Source organism: Tupaia chinensis, unplaced genomic scaffold (genome assembly GCF_000334495.1).
Source record: "Tupaia chinensis unplaced genomic scaffold, TupChi_1.0 Scaffold000256_1, whole genome shotgun sequence".
In the NCBI taxonomy this organism is placed as follows: Eukaryota; Metazoa; Chordata; class Mammalia; order Scandentia; family Tupaiidae; genus Tupaia; species Tupaia belangeri.
The window spans coordinates 3,687,838-3,701,066 of NW_006159736.1; the positions used below are offsets into that span (position 1 = coordinate 3,687,838).

General features: G+C 36.8%; 1 protein-coding gene across 1 annotated transcript in view; it reads left to right on the forward strand.

Moving 5' to 3' along the window:
• The first annotated feature begins 987 nt into the window (after positions 1–987).
• Positions 988–13,229, forward strand: part of HMGCLL1 (3-hydroxy-3-methylglutaryl-CoA lyase like 1) — a 216,820-nt gene continuing 204,578 nt past the window's right edge. Inside the window, exon 1 of the mRNA XM_006149186.2 lies at positions 988–1,187. Within this exon, the coding sequence (XP_006149248.1) occupies positions 1,080–1,187 (108 nt within the window). The 5' untranslated portion in view covers positions 988–1,079. The remainder of the gene's footprint in view (positions 1,188–13,229) is intronic.

The window sequence follows — 13,229 nt, forward strand, 5'->3', positions numbered from 1 at the left end:
TCCAGCAACATAGCCATTACGCTAACTGCTGGTTCCCGCAAGACAATTTTTAAATGTTTCTGAATTCTGGTTGTGCAACTAACTGTCTGTGCATTAAAGGCACTTGGGGGCAGCAACCAGTACAACCATCTGGTTGTGGACACCGGCTGTGTTTCCAGGATACTACTGTTAGTGATTATCTTTTCAGCTCAGCATACTGAAGCCACCTTAGAGTTTTACAGTATGACATTGTAAATGTGCTTGTAAGGAGGAGATTTGCTCCAGGTCTGTCTGAGGGGAACACTTCCCCTCTGCAAAGATTTCTCCAATTCTAATATTTTTTATTTTCAATTCTAATACCTAAATACTGTTTAGAATTTTTCATTTGAATGAAATTTCGCCTTTAGGGTTTTACTAATTTTGTGCCATGTGTCTTTGAAACATTTCATTTCAGCGCTTAACTTGCAGCACCAACTTACTGATAATTTATTGGCTTAGCAGTGTACCTGTGACATCTCTCTTAATTTAGTACATTCTAGCTTTGCTTTATTAGATGGCTGTATATGTATTTTTACCCTTGAAAACTATCTCCGTTTTTTATTGTCATAAACCATAAACTCAAGGGAGCTTGACGGTGGGCAAATCTACACGAAAAAGAAAGGCCATAGTCCAGAAAAAACTAATTCACCCACCCAGAAAATTATGTCCCCTTCCTCTTATGCGAATTCTTTCCCTTCTAGATTCATATGAACCAGGTGCGAAGTCGATAGATGGGCTTACACAGACAGCTCTGAGAGCTTAGCCCAGCGTGGAAAATGGGCCAGCCCTGAACGTCCTCAGGCTAGGTCAGTGCCTCTCCTCCCTAGGTTCCCGGCTTCTGCAGCAGGTGTCTCCTGTCCCCGCTGCCCTGGGCGTGACTGTGACCGCGCGGGTTCCCCGCCCCTCTCGGCGCCGCCGCAGTGCGCGGAACCGGGTTGGTCCTCACCGCCAGCGCACGGGAGTGGCGCGCTCCAGAGCTGGCGCAATTTCCCTGCGTGGTACCCGCCCTGCATCCTCCTCTAGGCTCCCTCCCAGCGCCGGCTGCAGCCCCAGGCCCCGTCATGGGGAATGTGCCATCTGCAGTGAAGCATTGCCTCAGCTACCAGCAGCTTCTCCGGGAGCATCTCTGGATCGGGGATTCAGTGGCAGGGGCGCTCGACCCCGCGCAGGTACCACCTCGCGGCCCAGGGTGTCCCCACACTCTCCGTTATTCTCTAAGTGCCCTGCTCCCCTGTTTATATAACCCACACACCCTGGGGCTCTTCCTGTGGCAGTTCCTGTTAGGCCGCACCCCTTGAAAGGTTTCCCATTGTATCTCTGCTGTGAACGTGTGGACCCACTCAACCCTACAGATCAGACCCAGCAAAATTTTTACTTGTGACCATTTCGGGTCGCCTAAAGGAAAGGAGTCCTATTCCGTGCTTATCTTGGAAGGAGTGCCTTATTTCTAAACAGCTTATCATTTGTATCGGTTGGCATTTCTTCAAGGACAGTGCCATTATTCTTGGTTCCCTTCTTGTACTATGTAACAAAAATATCAAATTTGTTATAATGTGAGCCATAAACGAAAAAAGGAAAGTTAGACATAGTAAGATAAAATTACCCACTAGATCATTAATTATTTCTAATTTATTTATGCTTTGACAAACTTGAGCAAGCTTAAAAAGTAGAAAATGACACTGATTTCAGACTAAAATTTATTCTCACATTATTATTGAAAGCCCATGTAAAGACAACAGGCAACATAAAAACATCCACATACTTATTATTTAATGCCCTCTCAAGGAAAATTGTCAGCTAAATGAGAAAAACATGTAAATAAATTTACTTTTTCCTTGAAAAAGATTAAAATTTGAAATTTCACAAAATATTAAGTAACAGTAACAATTCTTATGTAAATGCTAAAACATGGAGAAAAAGAGGACTCTATAAAGGTATAGTATTTTTTGAGTTACAGGTATGGATGCAAAATATTTCTAGTTCCTGTGAATAAAATAATAATATGCATTTTAATTAGTAAGAATAATCTTAGTACATAAAGTTAAGTCAACTCTGATCTTAAGTGTTCATTTGTCTAGTGCAGTGAAGTGAAATTATAAATCTTACCCCTAAGAATTAGAATTCAGTATTTGTGAATTCTTTAAACATGCTTTCAAAACCTGTTGATGACTATGGTGCATGAAGTTATCCTCTATCTTCTGTGTTCACCTGTTTAATTTTTCTACATGCTGTTTTGATCTTCCATTATAAACTTTAATCTTACCATTCCTAACTTTCCATAGTGAGTCTGTTATGTAGCCAGGAATCTTTACCTTTCGTTCTCTAAGTCTGAGACATTCTGTAGCTTTTGTTCCTGGGTGAATGTTATTGACTCTCTCCCTCACCGTTCTGAATTTCGCATTGTGGACTGTGGAAACGACAAAGGACAGGCTGTTGGGTAAGAATGTCTACTTTGCCCTATTGAGCCATGATGCAAATGACTAAAATTACTGATCGAGGAATGTTAGGAATAAGACTTTGGGACATCCATAAACCTAATGAAGACTTTTGCTTATTTCTAGAGAAATATAATAGTTATGCCTTCAATAAATATTGACTTGCTATGCTTTCTCTCCACCCCTAACTGCTTCACATAGGAAGCTTCTATTCATCCTTCAAATATAGCTTAAAAATCACTTTAAAAAATCTGTATTCTTAGGCATTTTATAAGTAATTCTGTTGTGGTTTTATTCTTGTTAAATTATACATTGTCTATGTGTAGTCCTATTTGAACTCACAGCAGCATTGATACCTGATACTTTTTTTTAAAAACCTATCTCCTTTCTGGGCGTTTGTTCCAACAAGCTTTTATTGCTTTAAGCCCCACCTCTGTGGTTCCTATCTCTAGTAGACTCAGTGGCTCAGTGGGCTATATCTGTCTGGTAAATACTCAGATTCCCCCAAACTCTATATATTCCTCCTAGAGCATTTAATTCACACTCACAATTTCAGTTGCTGTTTGTGTATCAGTGTCTTCCAGATTTATATATCCCTATCTTTCTTGAGTTCCAAACTCAATGTTCAGTTGCTTTCGTGGTATCATCCCTTGGGTATTCCAAAAGCAACTCAACTCAACATTTCCAAATTTGCATTCATGTTCTACTTTTCAACCCTGAATCTTCAGTATTTCCTGTTGTGGGGAATGTCATCACAATTTATTCAGTTCTACAAGGCACAAACCAAGAGCTCTTTTATTCCCCCACATCCAAAGTATCACTGAGTTGTATAATTGTACTTCTTGAATTTCTTTTTTTTTTAGAGGTTTTTGCTATAGGGCGCATGCGCTCACCAGACAGACAGAGAGACAGAAAGCGAGAAATCACCCCCCAAGGGGGGATTGCCATGCTGCAGTCCCTTCTCCTGCATTCTCCTCTCGGGATCTTGGAAACACACACACGCGTGCCCAGTGTGAGTTTTAAGCCACTGAGTCCAGGACACGAACAGGTGTCGACTACGTGGGAGTCCAGCGACGTAGCCATTATGCTAACTGCTGGTCCCTTGAATTTCTTTTAAAACCATCTATTTTCCCAATTTCACTGCAGCTACCAATTTGTAAATGGCATTATCTCTCATATTGCTGACTGGACTGTTACAATGGCTTTCTTCATCTCCATACATACCTGTTCAATCCACCTTCTGTATAGCTAGCTAGGAAACACTTTCTGTTTCACATAGAATCATACTATCCTCTCGGTTACACAACCAAAGGTATTCCCATTACTTTTGGGAATGTGCACCAATGCTTTCAATGTGTTCTCTGAAGCCTCAAATAGTATTTTCATTGCATCTCTCAGCAACATTATCTTAAACTATTTTCTCTTGTTCTTACTTTAGCCTCAGTGGCCTTTTTTGAGTTTTCTGATAAACTATGTTCCCTCTAGAAACAGAGCCTTTTCTTGTGTGAAGATTTTGTGTAAGTAATAATTTCTATTTAACCATCAGCTCTAAACCCAGATGTCATTTTCTCATGAAATCTTTCCCAGACGGTCAAGGCGAGCAGTCTTTGTTAACCTTTGTTCCTAGTGACCCATTTGTCATACATGATATGAATTTTATGTTTGTTTTTGTAATCACTTGATGTTTAGCCCCGTGCCAGACATTAAATACAATAAGAGCAAGAGAGCAATCTTCCAAAGGATTCTCAACACTTAAACAGGGTGTCTGGATAGGTATTATGGCCAGTATTACTTGTTGAATGAATAAATAAATGAATGCTTACCCTTTAAGCTATAAGCATTGCATTTTTATGGGGTCCATGGTATTCTTCTTAACATTCATTCAGAGTCCAAAACAATGATTGGCACACCATAATACTATGATATGTATTTGTTAAATGAATGAAAAATTGGGGCCATGAGGTGGTGTGGTAGTTAAGGTGCTAGATTCCTACATAGCTAACTACAGTTTGAGTCTCAGACCTGGTGGCTTGAAAATCACACCAGACACATGTGTGTTAGTGCCCAAAATCCTGAAAAGAGAATGGAAGAGAAGAGGTTGTGGCATACTCATTTCCCCAGGGGGTGACTTCTCACTTTCCCTTTCTGTCTCTCTTTTCAGTGAGTGCACCTGCCCTATGTCAAAAACAAAACAACAACACAAAATGAAGGTAAAATTAATGACAATGAGGACAGGTTATCAGTAGAGTTTGGTCTTAGTATCAGTATATGGATAACATTACTGTTAGGTTATTATCTTGCATTTTCACTTCATAAAACCTGTTATATTTTTTCTTATTTTTATATATTTTAATTTCTTTTATGCATTAAAACACTATACATTACTTAGCTAGTAAAGTAAAATTTTCAACATTAATACATCTCACACCAGCTGGGGATACTATACACATTATTATCAACAGATAATAATCCATTTCTATGACCATAAATCTTACTTCTCTATTTTTCTCCTTAATGTCTTTCCTCAGACTCTTCCTCTTCCACCCTCCTCTCACACTGTGTTCAGTATCTATAACCATTTTCCATGATTCTATATCCTCTAATCTTTTAGTTTCAGCCATAGAGTGTGAGTAGTTGGTATATGTTAAGTGGAGACATACAATGTCAATTCTTCATAGCCTGAATTGCTTAATATAGCAGTAAATCTTCTATATTCATCCACTTTCTATGAAAAAAACAGGGTCTTGTTATTTTTTATGACTGAATAGTATTCCATAGAGTATATTTGCCATACTTGTTCATTCCATTATTCTATTCATGGACATTTGGGTTGATTCCATGTCTTAGAAATTGTGAATAATGCCACAGTAAACATAGATGTGCAAGCACTTTTCTGACTAAGCATTCTTCTGTCCTTTGGGTAGATATCCAAGAGTGGGATTGCTGGATCATATTAAAGTTCCTTGAATAGATGTTTGAGGAACCTCCGTATTGTTCTCTACAGTGGCTGGATCAATTTACATTCCCACCAGCAGTGTAGAAGAGTTCCACTTTCTCCACATGCCTGACAGAACTTACAATTTTCTTTTTTTTTTTTTTTTTAATCTTTCCCATTCTGACTGGGGTTCCCTGGTTTTGATCTGCATCTCCCTTATGATGAAGGATATTGAACATTTTTTTTCATATGCCTTTTGGCTGTCTGTATGTCTTCCTAAGTTGTTTTTTCTCATCTTTTAATTGGGTTGATTTTTTTCTTTTTTGGGGTAAGCCATTTGAGTTCCTTGTGTATTCTGGTTATCATTCACTTATCTGAATCATTATTTACAAAAATATTCTCCCATTCTGAGGGTTGTTGATTCACACTGTGCTTTTTGCTGTGCAGAAACTTCTTAATCTGCTGTAGTTCCACTTGTTTATTTTTGGGATTATTGACTGGGTTTTGAGGGGGTCTTATTTAAAAAGTCTTTGCCTACCCTAATGTCTCCCAGAGTTTCCACAGTGTTCTTCACCAGAATTTTAGAACATGTTATATTTCTATTGGGATCAAAAGTGGGTTTTGAGCCTGTAAAGAGGTGGCAAAGAGCTTACCCATTTCTTCATTGTTGAATCTGGTAGGGTTAATCATTAGTAGGACCAACTCCTGTGATATGAAATAATTTGGTTGCAGTTGGAACAGACAGAAAAATGTTACATTCTGAAACTCTCATTCTAGTCAGTGCAAGACTTCAAACCCAGATCTTTTTCTCCTATTAATTTATTCTGTGATCTTGTACATGCAATAGCTTGGCTAAATCTTAAATTTTCAGCCTATATTTTAAATATAATAACGCTATCCAGATAAAGTATAAGAATGGAATTAAATGTTGTATGTGTTTGTGAATAAAAATGTATACCTTTGAAGTTTAGCAATTTATTATAAAATAAGTGGGTCAATGTGAATGAAAGCCTTATGTTAGGCCTATTAAGGCCCCATATTGTTTCTAATGACTGTAGTTTTGTAGAAAATTCTCTTAATAGAAAAGTTAAATCACTTATTCTTGGGGACTAGCAGATGGTGTAATAGTTAATTTGCAGGACTCCCACATAGTCAACTGCAATTCAAGTCCTGGACCTGGTAGCTTAAAACTCACGCTGGTATATGTGCATATGTGAACAGAATCTCAAGAGGAGACTGGAGGAGAGGGGATTGTTGCATGACCATGCCCCCTGCTAGGGTGATTTCTTGCTTTCTGTCACTTTGTCCTTCTCTATGACTCTCTGGTAAGCATACATGCCCTATAGCAAAAATCTCTCTCTAAAATAAAATAAAATGAAATGAAATAGCTCATTCTATAATTCAAACTATTTCTTAAGGTCTGCTTTATGTTATATATTTGGCCCTGTTAAAATGGTTATGATGAAGCTGGCTTAAATGGTATGCTTTAAAGGTTTGATTAAAGTTTCTTATAAAGCAATTTCCTCTTTGATTTTCAAATGCTCTTTGAGCAGTAGGTAAATCTCTACATATATTAATATGCTGTTGCAACAATAAAATTCCTAAGATCTAAATTATAACACAAAAATTTTTCAAACTTATTAAATTTCTAAAAGTAAAATTGTAGCTTATGTGAGATTAATTATAGTTATTTTACAGTAGATCCTGATCCCTTATATTATGTTTACTGTCAACTAAAATTATGATTCCAACTAAAGTTATTTGGTATTAATGGAATTGATCTCTAATGGTCATGTGGTCTTTGGAATTTAACCTAAATGTATTTTATTTGTTCTTAAATACAACCAGAAAATAATGTAACTATATATTTTTAATTTGCAACTATGTGATTTTTGCTACTTTTACTAACTACCATGCAATAATTGGAGAGGAATTTTCAGAAAGGAACCAAATTGCCATGCAACTTTTTGTATTCTGTTTGTCTTATGTGTTCTTCGCCCCTTTTTCCATGCTTTAAACCCCATTTTGGCTTCTCTTTATCTTTACCCTGCATTGGCATATTTCCTATAAGGTTTTTTTATTATATTCTTAGTTACTATCTGTGGGATGTCAACAAACAATCTTGACTTATTAAAATATAATATAAATCAGTACTATTACAACTTACTGAAATGCAAATACAAATATAACACTCTTAGTCCATTCAGTGCCTTCTGGTTTTCACATTTTTGTTGTCATACATATTTACTCTACATATGATATATTTATAAAGTGTCTTTATACAACCAATATTTACTTACATTTATACACTTATTTTTCCTTTTTGGTGTTCTTAATTCTTTTCTTCTTTTTCATTCTTCAATTTGAGATTTTTTTTTCAGCTGGAGGTATTTACTTCAATATTTTCTTTAGTGAAAAAATCTAGTGATATCTTTCAGTTTTCTTTGTTTGCAGTTACACACACATGCACACATGTAATGTTTAATAGAATAAATAAATAGTAATTCTAAAAATATATTCTATCTAAATAATTAAAATACAAGATGCAACACAAGTGCAGATTTCTTTTTTATATTTTATATTTTTATTTATTATTATTATTTATACATTCAATTGCTATATATTATCTAGATTGTAAGGAGACTTTACTCACCATGATATACACCTCAATCCAGGCCAGTTGAGAATACTACATACATACTCATCAACAGATAATAAACCATATCTGTGTCCCACAAGTGTCTTACCTCTCCATTTTACCCAAATTTCATTTCCTACACTCTTCGCCTCCCACACTGTCCTTTCACATTGTCTCCAGTGTCCATAACAATTTTTAATGTTTTTTTCTCTCTCTCTCTCTCTTTTTTTTTTTTTTTTAGAGGTTTTTTTTTTAGGGTGTGGGCACTACTTGCCAGAAAGACAGAGACAAGAGAGATAGAAAGTAAGAAATCACCCCCAGGGGGGATGACCATGCCACAATCCCTTTCTCCTCCATTCTGCTCTTAGGATCTTGGGCATGCACGCACACATGCCCAGCATGAGTTTAAGCAACTGGGTCCGGAACTCGAACTGCGGTTGACTACATGGAAGTTCAGCGACATAGCCATTACACTAAGTGCTGGTCCCTACAATTTTTAATGTTTTATGTCTTCCAGTCTTTCAGTCTCTACCATAGAATGCAGATAGTTGGTCTATGTTAAATGGAGACATACAATGTCTCTCTTTCATAGTCTGACTTGTTAAACTCATAAGAAATCTTCCATATTCATCCACTTTCTATCAAATTCCAGGACCTTGTCTTTTATGGCTGAATAGTATTCCATGGAGTATATGTCCCACACTTTTTTCAATCCATTCATCTGTTTGTGGACATTTGAGTTCGTTCCATGTCTTAGCAATTGTGAATAATGCTTTGATGAATATCATTGTGCAAGTGCTTTTCCTACTGAGCATTCTCCTGTCCTTTGGGTAGATACCCAGGAGTGGAATTACTGGATCATATGGTAGTTCTATTTTAAGGTCTTTAAGGAGCCTCCATATTGTACTCCACAGTGGCTGAACCAATTTACATTCCCACCAACAGTGTAAGAGTGTTTTCCTTTCACAACATCCCCTCCACCACTTATCATTTCTTGCTTCTTAATCTTCTCCATTCTGACTGGGCTTAGGCGATATCTCATTGTAGTCTTGATCTGCATCTCCCTTATAATGAGGGATGTTGAATATTTTTTCATATGCTTTTTGACTGTTCATATGTCCTACTTAGACAGTTGTTTATTCAGCTCATTTTCCCATCTTTTAATTGGGTTAATCGTTTTCTTCCAGGTAAGCCACTTGAGTTAACCTGTGTATTCTGGTTACCAGTCCCTTTTCTGAGGCACAGTTAACAAAACTTCTCTTCCATTCTGAGGGCTGTTGATCCACACTAATTACAGTGTCCTTTACTATGAAGAAACTTCTTAATCTGATGTAATTCCATCTGTCTATTTTAGGGATTATTGCCTGTGCTTTGGAGGTCTTGCTTAAGTAGCCTTTGCCTACCTCAATATCTCCCAGAGTTTCCCCAGTGTTTTCCACTAGTAGTTTCATAGTTTGTGGCCTTAGGTTTCCATCTTTGATCCACTTTGAGTTGATTTTTGTTAATGATAATAGATAGTGGTTCAAATTCATCTTTCTGCAGGTGGATACCCATTTTTTTTCAGCACCATTTGCTAAAGAGGTTTTTCTTTTCTCATTGGATTGACTGGTACCCTTTGTCAAAGATGAGTTGGCTGTATGTTTGGGGGTTTATTTCTGAGGTCTCTACTCTGTTCCATTGGTCTTCATGTCTGTTTTTGTGCCAATACCAAGCTGTTTTGATTATCATAGCTTTGTAATATATTTTGGGGTCAGGAGTTAGATACCACCTACTCCAATCTTCTTGCACAGGATGGCTTTGGCAATATAGAATCTTTAATAGATCCAGACAAATTGTATGATTGTAGTTTCTACATCTGTGAAGAATGTCTCTTGTAATTTTAAGGGAATTTATTAAATATGTGGATTAATTTGCCATTTTGATTATATTAATTCTGTCAATCTGGGCACATGGAATATCTTTCCACATTTTTTTGTTCTTTTCGATTTCCTTTTTAAGGTTTTCATAGTTTTCCTTATAGAGTTCTTTGACTTCCTTGGTTAGTTTTATTCCTAAATATCTTACACTTCTTGTGGCGATGGTAAATGGGATTACTTTCTTCAGTTCTGTCTCGTCTGCTTGTTGTTTGTATGTAGAAATGGTATAGATTTTCATAAATTAACTGTGTATCCTGCCACTTTACTGTATGCATTTATTACTTCAAGTTTTTTTGTGGATTCTATTGGGTCTTCTATGTATACAATCATGTTATCTGCAAACAGAGATAATTTTCGCTCTTCTTCCCCTATTGGAATGACTTTTATTTCCTTCTCTCGTCTGATTGCATTGGCTTCAACTTCCAGTGCTGTATTGAGTAGGACCGGAGAAAGTGGGCATCCTTGTCTTGTTCCAGTTTTTAGTGGAAAATCTTTCAGTTTTTCCCCATTCAGTATAATGTCAGCTATAGGTTTTTCATAAATGGCTGTTATTATGCTAAGAAACGATCCTTGTATGCCAATTTTCCTGAGAGTCTTAATCATAAAGGAATGTTGTATTTTGTCAAATGCTTTTTCCACATCAATTGAAATGATCCTATGTTTTTTCATTATTTTTTCTGTTAATATGGTGTATTACATTTATGATTTTGCATATGTTGAACCACCCTTGCATCCCTGGAATGAAGCCTATCTGGTTTTTATATGCTGTTGAATACAATTAGCAAGTATCTTGAGAATTTTTGTATCTATATTCATCAATGATATAGGTCTGTAGTTTTTCTTTTTTGTCGTATCCTTAACCGTTTTGGTAATGAGGGTAATGGAGGCTTTATGGAATGAATTTGGAAGGGTTCCTTTCTTTTGGATCTTGAGAAATAGCATGAGTAGAATGGACGTTTCCTCTTCTTTAAAAGTTTTCTAAAATTCATTAGTGAAGCCATCAGGACCTGGACTTTTCTTTGTTAGCAGGTTAATTATTGCTGATTCAATCTCATTGCTTGTTATAGGTCTAGTCAGGCTTTCTCTGTCCTCTTGAGTCTATCTTTTTTTTTTTTTTTTTTGGAGAGGTTTTTCGCTATAGGGTGCGTGCACTCGCCAGACAGACAGACAGAGAGAGACATAGAGACAGAAAATGAGAAATCACCCCCCAGGAGGGATGGTCACGCCACAGTCCCTTCTCCTCCATTCTCCTCTTGGGATCTTGGGCATGCATGCACATGCGCCCGGCGTGAGTTTTAAGCCACCGGGTCCGGGACGCGAACTACATGGGAGTCCAGCAACATAGCCATTACGCTAACTGCTGGTTCTCTCTTGAGTCTATCTTGGTAGATTATCTGTGTCCAGGAATTTGTCCATCTCATCCAGGTTTTCTTCTTTGCTGGCATATAGTAGCTCAAAGTATTTTCTAAGGATGTTTTGTATTTCTGTTATGTCTGTGGTAATGTTGACTGATTAACTGCAAATTTGATTTATCTGATTCCTTTCTCTCTTCTTAATTGGTCTAGCTAATGGTGTGTCAACTTGTTTATCTTTTGAAAGAACAAACTTTTGCTTTCATTTATTTTCTGTATAGTTCACTTATTTTCTATTTTATTTATTTCTGCTCTAATATTTATTATTTCTTTTCCCCTCACTTTTTTTACTTTTTTTTTTGTTGTTTTTCCAATTCCCTGAGGCATGATATTAGGTTGTCATTTTGCCACCTTTCCATCTTTTTTTGTGTGTGTACTAGTTGCTATGAACTTCACTCTTATGACTACTTTTGCAGTGTTCCATAAGTTATGGAAACTTGTGTACTCATTATCATTTGTTTCCATGAATCTTTTGATTTCACTCTTAATCTGTTCAGTAGTCATGAAGTCATTCAGAAGTGGGTTATTTTGTTTCCATATATTTGTGTATTTTTGAGGGTTTTTCCTGAGATTAATATCAAGTTTAATTCCATCATGGTTGGAGAGATGCTGGATATAGCTTCTATGTCTTTGAATCTGTAAAGGCTGATTTTGTGCCCTATTATGCGGTCAGTCTTCGAGAAAGTACCATGCAGGACTGACAAAAATGTGTATTTTGTGTTTTGGGGGTGGAAAGTTCTATAGATGTCTATCAAGTCCATCTGGTTTATGGTATCATTTAGGTCCTGAATCTCATTGCATATTTTTGGTCTTATTGACCTGTCCAAAGGAAAATATAGGGTGTTGAGATCTCCAACAATTATAGTGTTACAGTTTATCTCTGCTTTTAGATCTACCAGTCCTTCCTTTACATATTTGAGTGTTCCTGAGTTGGGTGAATAGATATTTATAATCATTGTATCTTCTTAGTGAATTAGCCCTTTTACTACTATATAATGCCCTTCTTTGTCTTTTCTTACTGTATTTGTCTTAAAGCCTATTTTTTCCAAAATCAGTATAGCAATTCCTACTCTTTTTTTGGTTTCCATTTACGTGCAATACCATTTTCTAGCCCTTCACTTTTCGTCTTTGTATGTCTTTATTCATTAGATGGGTTTCTTGTAGGCAGCAGATGGAGGGTTTCTGATTTTTAGTCCAGTCAGCCAGTCTGTGTCTCTTGATTGGAGAATTTAACCCATTAACATTCAACGTTAATATCGATATTTTCAGACATGTCTCTACCATTAAGTTGGCCATATTCTTGGTTGTTTTTTTTTTTGTTCTCTTATTGCTGTCTGTATTTATTTAGTTTTCTTGGTATAGTGCTCCTTTCAGAATTTCTTTTTGTTTTTTTTTGAGAGATTTTTGCTATTAGGGCGCGTGTGCTCGCCAGAAAGACAGAGAGATACATAGAGACAGAAAGCAAGAAATCACCCCCCAGGGGGGATGATCACGCCACAATCCCTTCTCCTCCATTCTCCTCTCGGGGTCTTGGGCATGCACGCACATGTGCCTGGCGTGAGTTTTAAGCCACCGGATCTGGGACACGAACCACAGTCGACTATGTGGAAGTTCGGTGACATAGCCATTACGCTAACTGCTGGTTCCCTCCTTTTAGAATTTCCTGAGGAGCTGGTCTATAGTTGGTAAATTCTATCAGGTTTTGCTTATCCGAGAACATTTTTATTTTCTTTTTCTCATATGAAGGATAATCTTGCCAGCTATAGTATTCTTGGTTAAAATTGTATTCTTGGTTATTGTTTTCAAAATAACCCACTCTGAATATATTTCTCCATTCTGATCTTGGTTGCATTGTATCCTATGAGAGGTCTAGTT